The 19,092-nt window shown below is 51.1% G+C and overlaps 2 protein-coding genes and 1 non-coding gene across 3 annotated transcripts; all 3 read right to left on the reverse strand.

The window, feature by feature from the left end:
• Window positions 1-693: 693 nt before the first annotated feature.
• OPTC (opticin) lies at window positions 694-6,205 on the reverse strand. The gene is made up of 6 exons (XM_065893898.1): window positions 5,972-6,205; window positions 5,093-5,228; window positions 3,405-3,563; window positions 2,501-2,703; window positions 1,355-1,450; window positions 694-864 (listed from the first exon to the last, which is right to left on the reverse strand). Exons 1-6 carry the CDS (start codon window positions 6,203-6,205, stop codon window positions 694-696), a joined length of 999 nt encoding a protein of 332 aa, XP_065749970.1.
• A 1,495-nt stretch (window positions 6,206-7,700) lies between these two features.
• On the reverse strand, window positions 7,701-7,807 carry LOC136140390 (U6 spliceosomal RNA). Its single transcript, XR_010657604.1, has one exon. It is a non-coding gene; the product is annotated as a U6 spliceosomal RNA (small nuclear RNA).
• A 6,178-nt stretch (window positions 7,808-13,985) lies between these two features.
• Window positions 13,986-17,673, reverse strand: PRELP (proline and arginine rich end leucine rich repeat protein). The gene is made up of 2 exons (XM_065892433.1): window positions 16,699-17,673; window positions 13,986-14,169 (listed from the first exon to the last, which is right to left on the reverse strand). The coding sequence occupies exons 1-2, from the start codon at window positions 17,666-17,668 to the stop codon at window positions 13,994-13,996; spliced, it is 1,146 nt and encodes a 381-aa protein (XP_065748505.1). The 5' UTR covers window positions 17,669-17,673; the 3' UTR covers window positions 13,986-13,993.
• Window positions 17,674-19,092: the final 1,419 nt, after the last annotated feature.

The raw sequence follows: 19,092 nt of genomic DNA on the forward strand, positions 1-19,092 counted from the left end.
CAGTGTGATGTCACTGAAAGCAGAGCTGGGAAGAGATGGGCAGCAGTAGCCTGTCATTATATAGTAGTTCCACCACACAGGTACCGTGGACGTAAGTAAGTTCAAGAACATGGTTGATAGTAAAACATAGTAAAGTAATTGGGAAGTGATGAGTTTGAGTATTTATTACATTTGTTTTCAACATAATACATTTAATTGTGAGTTTATATAATTTAGTTTTTAATAATGGCTGTATTTAACAACTGGTTTGCAAAATTCTGGAAAATTTTAACGATCAGTTATTGCGAGCCTAGTAGTAAGAGCTGGCTCCAGCACGCCACTGCTTCCCCCCACTTCCTCCTTCTCTTTCTGTTCCTCCTCTTCCTCTTACATGATTTTCTTGGCATTCTGTATGGGTAGGAGGGATGGGGGATATGGGAAAGAGTTTTGCTGCAGACGTCGCTATTCTCTGAGCCAGGAGCCATAAGGTGTTCAGGAAAGAGGATGGAGAAATACAAATCTGGCTCCTGGAGGACTTTTCCGTGCCATGTGTGTGCTGGGGGAGAGGTGTGTGTGGAGTTTTGCAATTGCATCTTGAGGATGATTAGTGCCTGGATGAAAGACCGCTGACAGGGATCAGGCCCTGTGGCCCAGGAGGCCCGTGCCCTTGGTGGTCCTCCAAGGCTCTTACTTGGGAGCAGTGGAAGGGGTGAGCTAGGTGAAGCGGCCTGTGGGGAGCCGAGGCAGGCAGAAGTAGGCACTGGGGAAGAGGTTCAGGTTGATGGGATTGCCGTCCAGGCGGATGTCTTCCAGCTGCCTCCGCGTGTGCTTGGGCCTCTCAGCGTCACAGAAGGTGTCCCTCTGCATGGTCTCTATCATGTTATTCTGGAAAGAACACACTGACAGCTGCAAGCCTGCTCCGCCCGGAGATTCTGCCCTCAGGCCGCACTGAAGGCAGGCTCAGTGTGTTCTCCCTACCAGCTCGCCTCCCCTTTACAACTGGAGAAACCAAGGCACAGAAAGCCAACGCCCCATACAAGGAAAGAGGAGAGGAGACCCATTGAGGACGGATGGAGAGAGAGGGGAGATTGAGAGGGAAGAAGGGAAGACGGGAGACAGAGGGTAAGGGAAGGGGGAGAAGGAACGAGCAATTGGGTGAGATGGGATAAGGACATGGGGAAGTGTTTCAAAGAGCAGGAAGTGGAAGAAATCAAACTGCGTCTGTGGACAGTGGTCTGAACAACACCTACCAATCCTTGTCTCCCATGAGGTCTCAGTGACGTAGACCCACCGCTGCCTAAGGGGCGGGCTCCCTGCAATCTGACCTCCACTTTCTGTGCTGTTCAATGCCCTTGCTCTTGGGGAGGCCGCTCACCTGCAGGTGTAGTGAGCGCAGGCTCAGGGGCAGGGACCTGGGGATGGAGTCCAGAAGGTTATCGGCCAGGTAGAGGAACTGCAGCTTCTCCAGCGCCTGGGGAGGAGGCAAAGGGTGCGTGAGGCTGGTGGGTGCTGTGGGGCCCTGGCAGTGATGGGTGGCTGATGTGACCCCGTTCGCTCACTCAGGGTCTCCTGGGCCTCAGCCAGGTGCCAGGTTCCGCGCTGGGTGCTGTGGGGGAGGCTCATTTCCTCCCACTGGATGCAGAAGGAAAAGCTGCTGCCGCTGAGGCGCCAGCAGCTGGGGGAGTGTGAAGGCACTCGGCAGTGTCAGTGGCAACTCTGGGAAGAGCAGGCAAGGGGCAGGGATGGGTGGGAGGCAGGACGCAGGACATTTCGGCCCAGCCTCAGCATCTCTGCTATCAGAAGGGACTTTCCCAAATGAAAAGTCTCCAGATGCTAAATCTGGAGCAGCTATGGAGAGCATGGTCGGGAAATACTCGGACTAGCGTAATGAGAGCCACAGGCACAATGGAAACAAATTGCATATGTGAGAGTGACAGAGCTGGGGTGTCAATCTCATCCACACCCCTCTTCACTTCCTCATTGGAACTGTCCCCAGGACTCTTCCTGGCCCTGCTGAGTGGGCAGCCCAGGGGGTCATATTTGTGCCATGTGTTGAGCCCTTCCCATCAAAACTGGCCAGCCAGTGACCAGATTTTCTCTCTTGAGAGTTTGCTCCTAGAAAGACAGTGATTGGTCAGTTAGTGATGGGTTTTGGAAATAAAAGAATATGTAGAGTGAGAACTGGAGCCAGTACCACTGCAAGTCCAGTCACATGTAAGTCAAAGTTTTAGGGGAGCAGAAACTGAGTGTGCGAGGATGTTGGTGCACAGGGAGGTGACTGGGCAGTTGCACAGAAAGAAGCCAAGAGACCAGGTGCCCCACAGAGGGAGAGGGGGAGCTGCTGATGGTTTAGATGAGGAAAATTGGGTTTGATTTTCACGCCCCAGAACAGGGTTGGAGCAGAGATATCCCATGAGGGCCATGGGTGTGTGTGTGTGTGTGTGTGTGTGTGTGTGTGTGTGTGTGTGGTTGTAGGCATGGGTGGCAGGTGGTAGATGGGGGACTTAAGGCCCTGGCTCACCCTGAAGGCTTCAGGCTGTATCCCTGAACTCTGGAGCTGGTTCAGGCGGATGTCCAGGACCTCAATGCCAGTGGGCAGCACAGGTAGCACTGCCAGCTTGTTCTCAGGGAGGATCAGATCCTGCAGAGCAGGCAGCAGGAGGAGGGCATCGTCATCGATGGAGGAGATGAAATTGCTAGAGAGGTCAATCCTCTTCAGTTTTGCTAAGAGGTGCAGGGCAGAACACAGAGAGATGAGGGACATACCATCTTCCCTTGCTCCTGCTGGAGCTGCCTGTGCCCTGCTCCCTGCCTCTCAGGATAGGGGATGCTAGCCAGCTCTCCACCGGCACCAGGTCCAAACCAGAAGGAATAACTTTATAAACCTGGAAAAGCCCTCAGATTCTGTAATACCTTTCCCTGGAGTTCTGTCCTATGTGGATTGGCTTGGAAGAAGCTTTTTGAGGGTAAGACCCAACAGGCTCAGGAATCCCTGGATCCATCCCACTTCTACCTGTTAGTTTACACAAAAGAACAATGAGGCCCAGGAAGGCTGTCAGTAATTAGTGGAAGAATCTAGATTAGAGACAAGAGTTAACATGGCCTCGTCCAGAGGCCAGGACGGCAGAGAGCTACAGTTGCTGGGACAGCCTAAAAACGTAGGCTTGATCATACCTTCTCCTCCCCTGCTTCCCATAGCTTCGGGGAGAACATACAAGAACAGGTCACTTCTGCCATCTAAAAATCTTCAAGCAAAGGAATTAAAGAGACTGGGGCTATTTCTGTTTGATAGCTGGAGAGACTGAAAGCCAACAGGGAAAGGCACTTGGTCTGGTGACAGTTCAATGTGGCTGGGTGGCAAGGGAAAGAACCCCGGGGGTTCCCTCTGCCCACCCACTCTTTTCTGTTACCAGGACATTACATACTCAGCCCTTTGAAGTCTCCAGCCCGAATATGGCTGATGCGGTTGAAGCGGGCGTACAGGTAAGCGGTTGTCTGGGGAAGAGGAGGGATGTTCTCTAGGTCAGCATCATCACAGTACACAGAGGAACCAAGGCACACGCAGATCAGACAGGTTGGCAGGCCTGGCCCAGGTGGAAGACAGAACAAAGGGAGACCCCCCTCCTCAGTCAGACTCCCTTCAGCCCTTGGGACCAATAGCCCCGGCCCCAGGGAGTGTCTGAGCCGTGGCTGTCTGTGTCTTCTTGGGTTGCTGCCCAGACCGACTGTCACAATGTACCCAGGAGTGCTGTTGGCCGCTGCCAGCCTGGCACTCAGCCCTTGACCTAAGAGAAGCAGATCCACCCTCAGTTATTACCCATTACAATCCAAGCCCATTAGTGCCTTTATCAGACCCTGGTCCTGTGTAGGTTTTTCTGGGCCTATGTGGGCGTTTCTAGGACATCTATCAGTCTCTTTTCCATAGGGCTTCTCTCTGGTCCTAAAAGGTGCAATGGAGATGAAATAAAGCCAGATTCAGTGGAGTGGCCAATGGCTGCCGGTTCTGCCGTCTGCCCGGTGGGCGAGGAGTTAGACATGTTCTGTGTGGCTCCAAAAAGCATAATAGAGCCAAGGTGGAGTGTACACTGCCTGCCCAGGATTCATTTCCCCCTCTCATCGTTATCAGCATCTCAGTTTTCTATTGGAAAACATCCCTCCCCTGTTCTCAGTCCATGACCGGTGGTCATGAGACTTAGGCCAGGCCATTGAGCTCAGACTGGCTTTACAAAGTTGGGAAGGTTTTACTGACTACTGCAGGAGGTTTCCATCCCTTGTTATTAGAAAGGACAGAGATTACTGGAGATCACTGCTCGTCCAACTCAAGGGGGAACTCTGTTGGTAGTGACACAGACCCAAGATTAAGAGATAGCTCTTCTTCACCAGTCGTGACCAGACAGTGTACTTATCCCCAGGCCTTGAATGGCAGGTCCAGCTGAGGCCCTTTGTGGTCTCTTTAAGCCTGGGAGGTCATGGATTCCTGACAGAAGTGTTTTCTCTACAGGTGCCCCATTACCCTATACCCACCCAAGGCAAACATCTCAAGAAGAGAACAGGAACCGAGCGCAAGGGCAAGTCAGGAATTAACTGCCTCCTCCTCTGGCTCAGTTCTGATCCCCAGCAGAGCGCCAACCCCCTACCGGCGGATATGCCCGCATCCCAGAGTCTCCAGGAGGGCCTCAGGGAGAGGGAAAAGCTGCTAACCAGGGAATTCAAGCTGAAAAGCAGTATGACTGCTTCATTTGCCCCCATGCCAAATGACGGCCACGAAGTTATTTATTCTTCTCTACAGGCCTTTAATTGTCTCTAATCTAATTACCACTCAACCTGCTCCCCCAGCGACGCTATTAATTAAGGTAGGTGGCTTTTCTAGACACAGCGGAGTTCTTGCATTTCTTTGCTTCCTATCCAGTTTGTGCACTCAGGAAGAAGCATTAGGAACAGCCAGCCTCTCCCTTTGTTTTTTTTTTTTCCTCCCCTGCAGCTGTTTCCCCTTCTCTCCCTGATCCTCCACTCCCTATAGCTCTGACTGCATTCCTCTTTGGCACCCCTGGTGCTGGGTCATGGCTGCCGGCCCATGACCTGTGGCTATTGAGACCTGTGCCTGTGAACTTACCATGGCTGGTCAGGGAAACCAGCAGGCCCTGCGTCGTAGGCCTGGCCATTGTGGGGTTTGAAGGGGGTGTCCTTGGAGCCCTTGTGCTCTGAGTGAAACTTGTCCTGGTTGGAGAAGCCAGGCTGGTCCCTTTAACCTGGAGACACAGTATACAGTAAGCCAGCTTTGAGGGGCTGAGAGGGGCTTCACTTTGGATTCTGGGAACTTCAGCGACCAATTTCAAGCTTGCAAAGAGTCACTGTGGAAAACGAGGGAGGGATGGCAGGAAGAGTGAGCAAGGCAAGGGCCTTCTGAGCATCTGGTCCCTCATCATGACGTGGCTGAGGAAACTGAGGTCCAGATGGGGAGGGACTGAGCTCAAGGGGCCATCTGGTGACAGAGCCAGAACCCCATCTCCAGACCCCCCAGGCTGGGCTTTTCCCTTGCCCGCACAGACCAAGGTCAGACAGGAGATGAGTGCAGACTTCAGATCAGTCCCTGCAAAGGCCAGAAAGGGCTGAAAAATGAACTTCAGAACTGAAGATAGTCTAAGAAAAGACAGGTTGTAGCATTCCTTTTTCCAAGGGAGAATGTGAGGACATTGCTCTTGTCCCAGTGAGATACACCTTATGGTCTTGAAGGCAGAGAGAAGGAGGGATGTATGACTTCTGAGGGAAGTCCCACTAAATTTGCTACAAACAGACAAAGAACTTGAAGTTTTGTGTCCTCTTTCTTAGTATTATCTAAACGACAAGTTCCTGTGGAGGGACAAGAATTTCCACCTCCTAGAGAAAGGTGGAGGCTTGAGATACCTGCATTATGGAACAGGTAGAGAGGGACCAGGCCTCAGGCTCCCAGTTTCTTGCAGGGAATGCAATGGGTCTGCTGCATGCCCCTCACCTTGGGGAGCTGCTCCCTGTAGTCTGTGAGTTCATCATAGTTGCTCAGGTCAATGACTTGATCGTAGTTGTCCAGGCTCAGGACATAGTCCCCCAGTTGCAGAACTGCATAAGAATCGCCTTCTCCGTGTGGCTGGTCTCCTTCCGGCTCCCTCTCCGTCTCTGGGAGAGATGCTGTCCTTACTTCCTGGGCCAGCATCAGGGCCAGCAGGCTGAGTAAGGCCAGGAGCTTCATGGAAGTCCTGGCAGGTGGGGGATGGGATGAGAATGGGGCCGAATCACTTAGGTATCCAGTCCTGGGGGAACAGCTCACAAACTCACTCCACTTCCCACCCCCACACTTGCAGACTCTTAAGCCATTTGTCACAGACTTAGTGCCTTCACTGCATGTGCAGGCTCCTTCAAGGCTGGGGCTACATCTAGGGGGATATCTCCTGCCAGCCCCCCGCACTGCTCGCCACTTCAGTGTCTACATGCTCATCCACACACTGATATTCACTCACGCAGGAAAGTGCAGGCCCCTGGCAAAGGCTCATTAACACACACACACTCATGCATGTCCCCTTGTCTACATACCTCCCTACTAACTAGGCACACACTTGTGAATTTACACAGATGTTCTCTCTTATACAGCCACCCACTCCGAGTACAACCATTAGCCACTAAACTAGATTCAGAGAAACTTCACCATTAAGCAATCCTGTGGTTTTTAAAAAGATCATTCATTCATTCATGCCTTTGCTTGACAAACATTTATGAGATATCTTAATAGTCCCAGGCACTGGATTTGTCTCTGGGGGCACAGAAATAAATAAGACATGCCTAGTTCCAAGAATGACTAGTCCATTTAGAGAACATAGGCTTAAAAATTGATTACAGTGTAAAAAAGCATGTTAGTTTTAAAATCTATTTATAAATGCAGCTTTTTAGAAACAAATGATTACAGAAACAAAAGAGCTCTCTGTGTTTGGTTGTACACACTCAGAAAGTTCCTTAGGTTTCTGTGTACAGGTGAATTCAAATGTTCATCCACATATGCACAGATGGGTCAAGGAATGTGTGCAGTGTGGATGTGAGGTACCCAGTGTACTTCTGATAAGGCAGCTCTCCCCAAAGCTGGCTACACAAGTCTCTAGTAGACTCTCCCTCTTTTTTTCTTCATTTTTAAAAACTGAAGTATTGTTGATTTACAATGTTGTGCCAATCTCTGCTGTACAGCAAAGTGACTCAATTATAAAAAATATAGGGCTCCTCTGGTGGCACAGTGGTTGAGAGTCCGCCTGCCGATGCAGGGGACGCGGGTTCGTGCCTCGGTCCGGGAGGATCCCACATGCCGCGGAGTGGCTGGGCCCGTGAGCCATGGCTGCTGAGCCTGCGTGTCCGGAGCCTGTTGCTCCGCAGCGGTAGAGGCCACAACAGTGAGAGGCCCGCGTACCGCAAAAAAAATAAATAAATAAAAATCCGCCTGCCAAAGCAGGGGACACGGGTTCGAGCCCTGGTCCCGGAAGATCCCACATGCCGCGGAGCAACTAGGCCCGTGTGCCACAACTGCTGAGCCAGCATGCTGCAACTACTGAACCCTGCATACCTAGAGCCCGTGCTCCGCAACAAGAGAAGCCACCACAATGAGAAGCCTGCGCACCGCAACGAAGAGCAGCCCCTGCTCGCTGCAACTAGAGAAAGCCTGCGCGCAGCAGGAAAGACTCAATGCAGCAAAAAAAAAAAAAAAAAAAAATATGGAAAGCTTCACGGATTTGCGTGTCACCCTTGTGCACGGGCCATGCTAATCTTCTCTGTAGCGTTCCAATTTTAGTATGTGTGCTGCCAAAGCGAGCACGCTCCCTTTCTTAGTTTTTGCTGGGCAGTGGGGTAAGCCCCCATCCTAGCAAGAGGTGTCTCTTCATCTTACCTCCCATACGTTACTCCAAACCAAATTATATAATCAAAAAAATCTTAAAGCAAAAGCCCTAAGACAGTTTACTGCCTCCCTCCAACCTCAATCCCCTGTCTCAACCCAGACACCCCACCTCACTGCACCCCTGTGCTCTCCTCCCCACAAGCACTCTCCCTCATTTGCATACCAATGGGCCTAACCCCTCAAAGCCTTGAACCTTACCCCTGGAGACTCTTTTGGTTCCAAACGGAGGCTCACAGCTTCCAGAGAGGTGGGGACTCTGATGGAGAAGTCATGACCCACGGAGGGGTCTGGGTAGACTGTCGCCTGGGGAGGGCAGGGGAGCCAGCCAAGGCAGGCGTGTAGCCAATCAGACTTCTCTTTTTCCTGACGTCCAGCTGTTTCTTCTCCTCCTTCCTCAGCGGGTCCCTCATCCCACTCCTTTGCTTGGTTTGAAAGATTTTTTTTCTCCCTCCCTCCACCTCTTCTACTCTCAGCCCCCTATACGTACCCCTCCCCACCTCCCCTCATCTTTTCCTCTCTCTGTCTGCTACATCTCTCTTTTTCTGGCCCACCCTCTTTGAGGGGGCAGGTGGTTCTCACCTCCTGAGGGGAGACCAACCCCTCAGATTCTGTACTCTCCAAGAAGAGAAGGCAGCAGTGGGGGTATGTGGAGGGATGGGGCTTGGCTTTCCAGCTTTTTTCTCCAGCCAGAGAGTGATAAGGCTTTGGTTTCATAGATGCAATCCAAAGATTAAAAGAGGCTCAGCTGAGGTACTCCGACCAGCACCACTACCCACCACCTGGACCTCTAATACAGGACCATAACTGAATAAAGATCACCACAGGGAAAGAGATTCAAAGAGAAGGTGAATGGGGGATGGAGCAGGATTTGATAGCCAACTTCAAGCTCTCTGACGATGATGGGGAGGAAGATATAGGAAATTCTCCCAAATCTATAAGATTGAGCCCTAGAAAAAACCTTCCTGATCATAAACACCAGGAGGCATCGTGTGGGGTCCTCAGGGGGCCGAGGAGACTCCCCACCCCCACTCCATGGTCCCCTACCAAAGATGCATGTGTCAGGAGAGACTCTCCTTTCCCTGGTGCCTTAGGTTGCTGCAGGGCAAGTCCTTGCTGAAGGCACGGGTAAGGGGCTAAGACATTGTCCCCAGGAGTCTGCCAGCCTGCATACATGTTTGCCCAGGTTCATAGGTGAGGCTCCTCCATACTTCCTCCTACTAACCAGATACCGAATCCCAGCTGCATAGTTCTCCTTAGGATCATTTAATCCAAACCTTTCATAGAGCATGTGGGGAAACCGAGGCCCAGCAAAGTGAGGTGACTTGCCCAAGGTCACACAGAGCCAGGGTTAGGTCCTAGATTTCCTGATTCTCAGGCCAGAGAGCTCTCCTTTATTCATATGACCCTCCCCTTCTTTGCCTCACCCCTGAGGTCCTGAGGCCATGTATCTCCGTGCCCTCAGAAGAGATGGCCTTGGCAGAACTCATCTCTGCCCTGGCAAAACAGGTGAAGGGTCAGAGCTAACAGCCTGGCCTCAGGGGCAGTGCTCAGCCTGCAGTGCTCCTGGGCACCAGCTGGTGTGGAGGGGGCTTTCCCAGCTCAAGAACCTTGTCACCAGAGCAACACTTGTTCCTGTGCCCCAGACAGCCCCCCGCGTGTGGAGAGACACGCAGGGCTCTGCTGGTGGAGGGAGAGAGCCCCTGGAGCCAGGAAGGTGCCCAGGAAGCAGAATGCATATGTGGCGGGCTGTCCTCTACTCTCTCTCTACAGCCTAGGCTCTGCAGCCAGAAACCCGAGCCCCCGCCCCGCCCCCCAGTCAGCCTGGGTGTCACCCGTCCCCACCTCCCACCATTTATTCCCTGAGAAGAATGCAGATGTGACTGTTCATTCATTCCCCCCTGCAGTCTGCTCCCACTCTCCTTCCCCGCTTTCTCGGTGACGCACACCCGCCAGCCCTCTGCTCTCTGGGCTCTATCGCTCTGCCCCCTGCAATCGGTATTCTCCCACGCACTCGGCCAGCTTGGCCAGATTTGCGGTCACGCCACGCATGCGCCGGCTCCCCCACCCCGGACCGCCCCCCCCCCGCCCCCGGCCCCCGGCCCCCAGTGGAGCAGCTTCTGATTTAGGCTGCACGTCTTAGACCCTTTCCCAGCTTCTGCTCTCGGTTTCACAAACACACCGGCACACATTCTGGTTACCATGGATTTCAGGGAGGGTCCGTGGGATGTGTGTGTGTGTGTGTGTGTGCGTGTGTGTGTGTGCGTGTGTGTGTGACCTTCGTGGGAACCGTCTAACGATCATGCTGTTGTTCCAGGCAGCTCAGCCCCCAGAGAGCCCGGAAAAGGTGGCGGGAGGTGCCGGAGCTGGTCTAATCCGAATCTCATTAGGAAAAGCAGGAGGGCATGATGATGGAACGGAGGTGGCAGGCCCTGGGGACAGAAGTCCGGCCAGCTGACCCTGTTGCTTCCCTGTTCGTGGGCAGAGAGAGAGGCAGGGGTGGAAGTTTCAGGAACCCTCCTGCTTTTTGGACAGCAAGGGTATATTCCCTGCTGAGGGCTTGTAGCTACATAACTGCACGGCTGGAACTCATTTCTCTTCCTCTCTCAGGCACACACACACACACCCCCCCCCCCCCCCATACAGGGTAGACTCCATGTCTTCCAATCTTTCTCTCATGCTGCTTCCCTTCTTTCCTGTTTATGTGCTTTTTCCTCCTTCTCCCACCTGGCAAAATCTGATTCAAACCTTAAGATCCAGCTTAAATGATAGGAGCCATTCTGGTTTCTCCCAGGCAGAAGCAGAGGCCCTCTCCACTATGCTTTCTGTACCCAACATTATTGCAAACACTTAAGACATGCAATTACTAATTCATGGATTTTTCCCTTTATGAATTCCTCAGTGGCGTGGGGTATATATTACTTATCCTTGAATTCTTAGCTGGGAACCTTGCACGTGGTTGATATATGCTGAAAACGTGCTGAATTGAACTGAAGCAGGAAATTAGGGGGCAGGGTGGGAGGGGTGGGACAGCATCCGGCAGTTTTCATTCAAAAGAAGATGGTGTAGTCCGGGAGGACCACAGGGTTGACTCTGGAACAAACCTTCCACCTGAAGAGAGATTCCAGGGTACCCTGTTTTAGCCCTTCTGTGAACATCTGCATAGCATGTAGACCATTCCAGATGATGTGGCTGGCCCTTTGCTCACTGCCCTTGATACACCTCTGCCATTGTTTTGTGTATCTTACACTACCTGTCCTCAACTAGTCTGTTAGCTTTTCCTGGTCAGGAATGGTGTCTGTTTTGTGTCTTTCAGTACTGAGCATTTGGGAGACCTCAACAATTTGGTATGTGTGGGTTAAAAAGAACTTGGAGATTTGGGCTTCAAATGTAGCTGTCAGATTACCTGTCTGACTTTAGGGATTATTTCTGTAACAATTGTGAGTTTGGGGGAAATTCACCAAAAAAACTTTTGAAATCATTTTCCTAGAGCTTCTTAAGGATAGGATCCTTTCTCCACCAGTCTTCTCAGAGCAAGGAAGGTGGGAGGCCGGGGGAGAGGGGTGGCAAAGTGACTTTAACGTACTATTCTCATCTGTTTACATTGTCAAGTTCCAGCAGGGTATTTTTCATATAACTTTATTTTCTCTGCTGTGAAGCATGCTGGAATGTCAAAGTTGTTGCACAAAGTTAATACGGTCTTCAAGAAAGAACAGATATATGTACAGAGTACACATACATACACACCTTCCTACACACCTGTATGTGCATATGTCAGCAGCACTGAGAGAGTTAACTTGTATATGCAGGAGGGGGCTTCCTTAAGCCCAAGGGAAAACAGCACATTGTATGTGGGAGGGTGGTGCTGTAAAGCCAATTTAATTTCTTCTGGTTTACAGATACAGGGAGCAATGGAGGAAGCAGAAATATGCCAGATGCGGCAACAGGATGATGGTGATTTTGTTGCTGCTGAATCAAAGCACTTCAGGTTGGCAGGAGCTGGGGAATGACCCCTCCTCCCCGGGGAGTCCCAGGAGCTGTGCTCCCCTGAGGGCCTCATCAGAGGGGCTGAGGGCGCAAGGTGGGGATAAGGTGCAGAAGGGGCTTATCCAGGCCATAGCAACAGGTTGCTTACAGACACAATAATATCTTGACTCTAAGCAGGAGCCTTGGAGAAACCAGCTGCAGCCTCGAAGAATGAAGCAGTTGTATGCGAGCATGGGGGACGGAGGCTGTAATGAAATGGGCCCATATTCTGTAAATTAGCAAAAGGGAAAAATAAGAGTATAATGGGAATTTCTTGAAGTTAGGGACCTAGCTTAATCCAATTTCTTAAACATCTCTGGAACTTTTTTCAACCTAACTTGGGAGTGGGCACCGTATCCTAATCATTTCTAGGACATATGCCCCCACCCCCACCAACATACACTCAGAGGCCGTAGAGGGGCAGCATCCCCTAGAGGGAGTTAAGGGGAAGATGAAGTTGAGTCAGCCCTGTGGAACCCAGGCTTCCCTTAGAGGCCTGACACACTGCTCACCTGGGCTAGACAGGGTGGGGTGGGAACTCTGGGGGAAGGAGAGTCCATACAGGGAATAAATTATTGCAAGGGAAAGGGATAATATTTCGGACTCGTCCTGCATTAGAACACGGTCTAAAGGATGGAGCTGCATACAGGAACATGAGCGCCAGAGGGTCCTTGGAGGGGGATCTTATCCACCTCCTTGGTGTACCACATGAAAGCTGAGAGCAGAGGGGACCCATAAGGTAAGAGAGCAGATTGGAACAAACTGTATCCTCAACTGGTTTCCTGAAGGTTCCCACTTGTGTTCACTCATGATGGGAATCAGATCCCCCACCTTGGGGCCTCTGTACCTTTGTGCCCTTTAGACCCCAGAGGAGAGAGAGACCATACACATCGCCCATGGCTCTCCAAGTTGGAACCCGAGGCCAACTCCTTGATCTTGGAAAATCACACCAGAGAGATGAGCAGGAACACGGGAGCCAGATGTGGCCAGCACCAGCCACCAGGTGTCACTGCTGTGTCTGTCTTAGAAGGGGAGGCCAATCTGCATAAGTGGAAGAGGCTTCTGGGAGATTTCCAGGTGCTCCACCCCTTCTTGAGCAGTTTCTCAGGAACTGCTTCCCGGGAGTGGAAAGAATTGGGCCATCCTCACTGATAGAGAACAGATGGCGGGGCGGGGTTGGTGGCTCTGTACACTCCACTGTGGATGCTGTGTTCCCCCAGGGCATCAGGCCTCTTATCCAGAGTGGCCAAGGGGGCAGCAGGATCCATCTGCACCCACACGGGGCCCGGCCTGGGTCTATGACTCCCACCAGCTGATCCCTAGTTTTTTGAGCCATTCTTCTCCTGGAATGTTCCTCCCTGCTCTTACTCTTGGAACAGAGAGGACCAGCCAGGAGGCTGTGTGCTGAGAAGGAGGGCCCCATCTCATCCCTATGCAGAGACAGCCTGATGCAGGCCCTTGTGTGAATCTCTGACCCTCTGCCCTCCCTCAGCCGTTCCCTTGCACTTCCTTTCCGGAGAACACAGGCTGGCACAGAGCTGGTGCACTGTCTGGTACCAGTGAATGGGGTGGTGGAGCAGCAGTTTTGGAAGATGGGATCCTCGGCCAGGGAGACACGGGTTTCTCAGCCTCTTTGGGCCAGAGCTGCCCACCATGCAGGAGTTTCCAGCAGGACTTCCCAAACCTCACCTCTAGGCTTCCCCTGACCATCTTCTGCTTGCTTTGGTCAGGACAAGATCCAGATGTCAGTTCATAGCCCAGACTTACCCAGGAGTGATGAGAGGAGGAGGAGAGAGAAGAGAATATGAAGTCTTTAGACACACCTCTGTGCTTCTGGGGCCAGAAGTTTGGATGTGCAGTGGGTGTCTTTGAGCTGCGTGGACCAAATCAAGCCTTTGGAAGTCTTGCTCTAGAAGCTGCAGGGGCAGCAGAGTATGTGGCTTGTCCTTGCATCAGGAGGGTGGGTTAAAAATGGCAAAGCTGAGAGCAAGAAAAGGAGACAGAGAAAACAAATGGTGGGCACAGGCACCTGGGCCACTGCATTCAAGTGTGGCCAGAGGAGCTCCAGGGGCAGAGTAAGGCCTAGATGACCACAGATTGCAGCAGGCGGAAGCACATCATGAGGTCCAGCGGGATGGGTGGCTTCAGGTAGTTTCCATCCAGCCGCAGGTAGCGGAGGTGTGGTACGTTCTCCAGATCCGAGGAGAAGTCGTGGAAGGCAACTACATCGTTGGGGCAAATCTGGGTCCCATTGATTTCTATGGAGAAAAAGGGGAGAAGTCAGCAGGAGAGATGGGCAGGGGATCAGGCCTGACAGGGCTGGAGTAAAAGACAAAGAGGAAGAAGAGGGTAGACAGGGGCAAGGACTCTAGAGTTTTCCTCTCTGGAACTGGCTGACCAGTTCTTGGGAACGCGTGACCCGTGAATGAGTCGACCATAACCTCCAGGCTCCATTTACCCATTTGTGAAACAAATTAAGTTGGAATTGATCAACAATTGTTATTGAAAATTTACTCAGAAGAGTCATAGAGGAAGTAAACTTTCAGCTGAACCTTCAAAGATAGGACTACAGCAGGTAGAGACCTGGGGATGGTGTTCTGATGCTGTGACCTATTTGAAGGATACTGTGGAGGCCAAGAAGCTCATGGCAGAGTTTGGGACCAGTACACAGTACAATGTGATGTACTAGGAAGACTAAGCTGGAGAGGTAAGTTGTGGCCACCAGTTACGGCAGGCCTTCAAATATTTCACTAAGGATGGGGTCTTTGATTTCCAGTCTGAGGAATGGCACTGAGCAGGACTGTTGTTATGAGATGGATGGTGGGATATATGAACCGTAGTATCCTGGAGTGCTAAACCTGGAAGGGTCCTATGATCAGGTCTGTACTATAGAAAGATGAATCTGGCTACAGTGTGGAGAAACAATAGGGGGAAGCAAGATCTGAAGCCAGCCGGTGGATGGGTTACTCTGGAGGTTTTCCTGAGAACAGGATGTGAGGCGTGAGGGTGAGCAGAGGTGGTTACATTAACTGAAATAGGGATGACAGGAAGAGGAAAGGGGGCCTGGGAAGGGCACGGAGCCCTAGGACACGACGAATCTGTTGATTCTGAAGTTGATTACCGATTCTGGGGAAGGTAAGCTGGAAAGGTAAGTTATGGCCAAATTGTGGTAGGCTTTCAAACGGAAAATGAGTTTCCATTTTCTCCTTCCCCTCTTATTAGATGACAGGAGGTATGGCATCTTCTCAATGGAGCTTTTGATTCTCCCGAAGCCTTGCTGCTTTTATCTTCTGTGGGTTGTTGTTGTGGTTGCTCTTCGTCTCCTTCTTCCTCTTCCTCGTCTTCCCTCTCTCCCCTTTCTTCTCTCTTCAACACCGGAGTAGCAGAAAGAGCCCTGACATTGATGGATTTTCTTCCTATGACCTTTGTGACTTTGGACTTTACCACCCTGATGCTCAATTCTCAGATCTGTGAAATGGTGCGGGTGGGTGTGACCTTTCTGTCTTCAACCTCAGAAGGCTGGATAATACACTGCCCCGCCCCCCACCCCTGCAGCCTGTTCTTCCACAGTGTGGTAGAAACTTGTCAGCCATGGATTAATCAAGGTATCATTTCTGTCTAGATCTGTGGCCTATACAGCCTCCTGGGGGTAATGTGTTCCATTAGTTTGCTACCTGCAGGGTAAAATGAGACAGTAGTTTTCCCTTTTCCTGAATTTGTTTCTTACAAGATATTAAGAAGCCTTCCGCTACTTTTGTGTAATTATCTCAGATGAGTGAATAAGCCTGTTCTCCCACCTGCTTGTTTCACTATTATAGAAATTCAAAAATCCCCCTCTCATCCTCTGGCTTGAAAACTAAGGATTCCTAATATTATTTTAGGACTGCTTCTCTTTCCTCGTGGTGTCCTTTATCTGCACAGCTGCTGCATTCCTTGTGTGAACGTAGCCTGATTTTGTCCACGGACCAGATCATATTTTCTCTTTTGTTTTCAAACTGTTCTGCTGATGCTCCACTCAGACCTGACATTTTTGATTGAAGTAAAACTGTGACTTCGAGCCTCTTTTCTGGCCTGCAATTTTTTTATCCCAAGCCCGGGACCCTGTCAATGTAGCTTAGGCAAATTCTGCCTTAAGTGTTCTATCTTATATGCGTAAATCTTCCAGCCTTCCAGATAGATTCAGAAAGCACCTGCATACGGACATGTCCTTCTGGCTGCACGTTTTTACCAGTTCTATATACTCTGAGTATATAGCTGCCTCTCTGGGTATGCTTTTTGCAGACTCTTTAAAACCTAGGCTTAGGCTTGGGAAGAAGCCTCTTTCCTCACAGCTACCAGTTTCGGCAGTGGACAGGCCCAGGACATCTCCGAGTCAACATTTCAATGTCACCATTCTGCTTTTAGGAGGATGTCCGGGACTATGTTCCACGTCTACCTTACCTATAGATCTGGAGGGCAAAGGAGCTGGGGCTGATGGGAAGGGGTGGAGGGAGAAAAGCTATTACCCTCCAAGCATGGTGTTCTGGGCACTTTATCCATATTAAACTATTAAATCTTCACGTCAACTTTGTGCCATTCTCATTTTACAAATGAGGAGGCTTCCCAGAGAGGTCAGATATCCTTTTAAGGTCACATAGATAGTAAGTGGAAAGACCAAGGTTGAAGACCAGGGCCCCATTGGGGTGCTTTTCGCACCCCCCCACCATGAGGCTCATGAGAAAGTGTTGAGGCAGCAGAGACTCCAGCTTCCCTCCCAGTGGCTGCACCCCAGCCCCGCCCCCACTCACTCTCGATGCTGTTGTTGTTGAGGTACAGGTGTTCCAGCTTGTTGCTGATGGCAGGCACAATGCTGATCTTGTTGTGCGACAGGTGGAGCACGAGGAGGTTGGAGATGTTAAAGGAGTTCCTGGGGAGGCCCCTGTCTGAGAGCTTGTTGTAGTTGAGGCGAATGAAGGCCAGGTTGGGGAAGCCCTTGAAGTATCCGCTGGGGATGGTCTCGATTTTGTTGCTGTCTAGGTAGAGCTGGTGAATGGCCACAGGGATCTTGGGTGGCATCTTTCTCAAGGTGTTGTGAGCCAGGTTGAGCTGCATGAGGTTTTTAAGGCCCTGGAAGGTGTCGGGCTTGAAGACGCCGTCGCTTAGCCTGTTGTGTTGGAGATCCAGGAGCAGCAGTTTCTCCAGCTTGCTGAAGACACCGGGTGGGATCCTGGAGATATGGTTCTGGCTTAGCCTCAGCTGCTCTAAGTTCTGGGGCAGAGCCGAGGGCACCTCTTCAAGGTGGTTCTTTTCCATGTAGAGGAACACCAGGCTGGGTAGTTTCTCTAGCACTTTCTGGTCCACCTTGCGAATTCGGTTGTTGTCCAGGTTGATCCACCTCAGGCCCGTGGCGTTCTTGAAGGACTCCACTGGGAGCTCAGTTATGAAGTTGTTCTGGAGATAGAGGTAATGGATGCGGGATGGGATGAGAGGGACCTTTCGAAGATTGCGGCTGTCACAGTAGAGGGCAGACGGGAAATCAGGGGGGCAATAGCACTCCCGGGGACAGTCAGGAAAGATAGATGGAGGGCCTGGTGGGAGGGGAGGAGGCAGGTCTGTAGGCTCCAATGGCTCATGGGGCTGAGGAAAGCTGGGTGTGGGCCTGAGTCTGGGTCTGGGCTGGAGCCTTGGTCTGGGTCTTGGTCGTCTTGTTGGCTGGCCTTGGACCTCTGAGGCCAAGATGAGGAGAAGTGGGAGGAGCCAGCAGAGGGATGACCTCATGATCCAGGTGACGCCCCTGTGGGGAGGAATACAGGAAGTCATCAGCTTGCTGGACCTCAGTAATGAGAGGACATGTCTTTGCAGCTAGAGTTGGTCAGGATGGGCTCCAGGGGCAGCTGTGGGAGGGACAAGTGGAAGCATCTCCTCGTTTGCCTGTATCCAGCAGGTGAGAAAGTAACAAGGGCTGGAGGGTCTGGATCCCTCTCCCAGAGGCCTAGCCACTGAATGTGTTAAGCCTGCTCTGGAGAGTGTGAGCCATCCTGGCAGAAAGCACACTGGGCTGTGAATCAGGAGTCCTGGGGCTTCCTGGAGAAGACCCTTAACCTCTCTAGCCCTCGGTGTCCCCATTTGCATCATGAGAAAATCATCCCTCTGCTTATACTCCCCTTACAGGAGGGATGTTAGAATATGTGAGCCCTAGAGTCCTGGGGTGTTACATCTGCAGGCTCCTTACGGATCCCATAACTCGGTGGTTTTCAAGCTGTGCCCCCATTTCTGTGGAGTCCTCCTGAGAGAGGGAGACCAAGGGGGTGGCCCTGGGGTACCCCCAACCCACCCCTGTGCCAACCTGAGCAGCTCTGTGTTTTTTAATCTGTTATGTATATTGAGGTTTAGCCAAGGCATTCATTTGAAAAAAAAGTTGCATTGCTAAAAATGTTTTGAAATCCACCAATCAAGTCCAGACTTGACTAGTTATAAAAATTGAGTACTGGAGGAAAGAAGTAGCTTGTGAAGGCCAGGAAGCTATGTAACAGCAGACCCAGGACAAAACCCCAGGTCTCCATGGGCTCACAGCGCTCTTGGGAAGGAAGGGCTGCAGGTACCCTTGTGTCTGCCCTCGATCACCCCTCACCCCCAGCGCTCAGCTCAGAGAATGCTGGTCTTTGCCAGCAGGATACACACCAAGAATTTCTCCCCAGATGTGGAGGATCCTGGGGAAATAAACAAGGAAGGAACTGAAAGCTATGGGGAATACAACAAACTAGTGAATATAACAAAAAGGAAGCAGACTCATAGGTATATAGAACAAACCAGTGGTTACTAGTGGGGAGAGAGAAGCAGGAAGGGGCAATACAGAGGTAGGGGATTAAGAGGTATAAACTATTATGTATAAAATAAACTAGGATATATTGTACAACACACAGAATATAGCCAATATTTTATAATAACTGTAAATGGAGTATAACCTTTAAAAATTGTGAATCACCGTATTGTATACCTGTAACTTGTATAATATTGTACAGCAACTAGACTTCGATTTAAAAAAAGGCTGTGGGGGTCATTTCTCCTGACCTGGTATTGCTGCTTTCCATATCCATTGGAGTCGGTGGGATTGAGGTGGGATATAAAGAAGAACTTCCTGCCTCAGAGACATAGTGGACTAGGTTGCTAAAGGATGTCTTCGGGTTGCCTTTCCCCTTGGT

This window comes from Phocoena phocoena, chromosome 1 (assembly GCF_963924675.1).
Source record: "Phocoena phocoena chromosome 1, mPhoPho1.1, whole genome shotgun sequence".
Taxonomy (NCBI): Eukaryota; Metazoa; Chordata; class Mammalia; order Artiodactyla; family Phocoenidae; genus Phocoena; species Phocoena phocoena.

Excerpts from the sequence above, each read along its gene's own strand:
- OPTC (XM_065893898.1), bottom strand. The coding sequence starts at position 6,205 with ATGAAGCTCCTGGCCTTACTCAGCCTGCTGGCCCTGATGCTGGCCCAG. Across the intron at positions 5,229-5,971 it reads ACAGGGAGCAGCTCCCCAAG|GTTAAAGGGACCAGCCTGGC; the intron begins GTGAGGGGCATG and ends CTGTGTCTCCAG. Across the intron at positions 1,451-2,500 it reads TACAGCCTGAAGCCTTCAGG|GCGCTGGAGAAGCTGCAGTT; the intron begins GTGAGCCAGGGC and ends CCTCCTCCCCAG.
- PRELP (XM_065892433.1), bottom strand. The coding sequence starts at position 17,668 with ATGAGGTCATCCCTCTGCTGGCTCCTCCCACTTCTCCTCATCTTGGCC. Across the intron at positions 14,170-16,698 it reads CAACAACAACAGCATCGAGA|AAATCAATGGGACCCAGATT; the intron begins GTGAGTGGGGGC and ends TTTTCTCCATAG.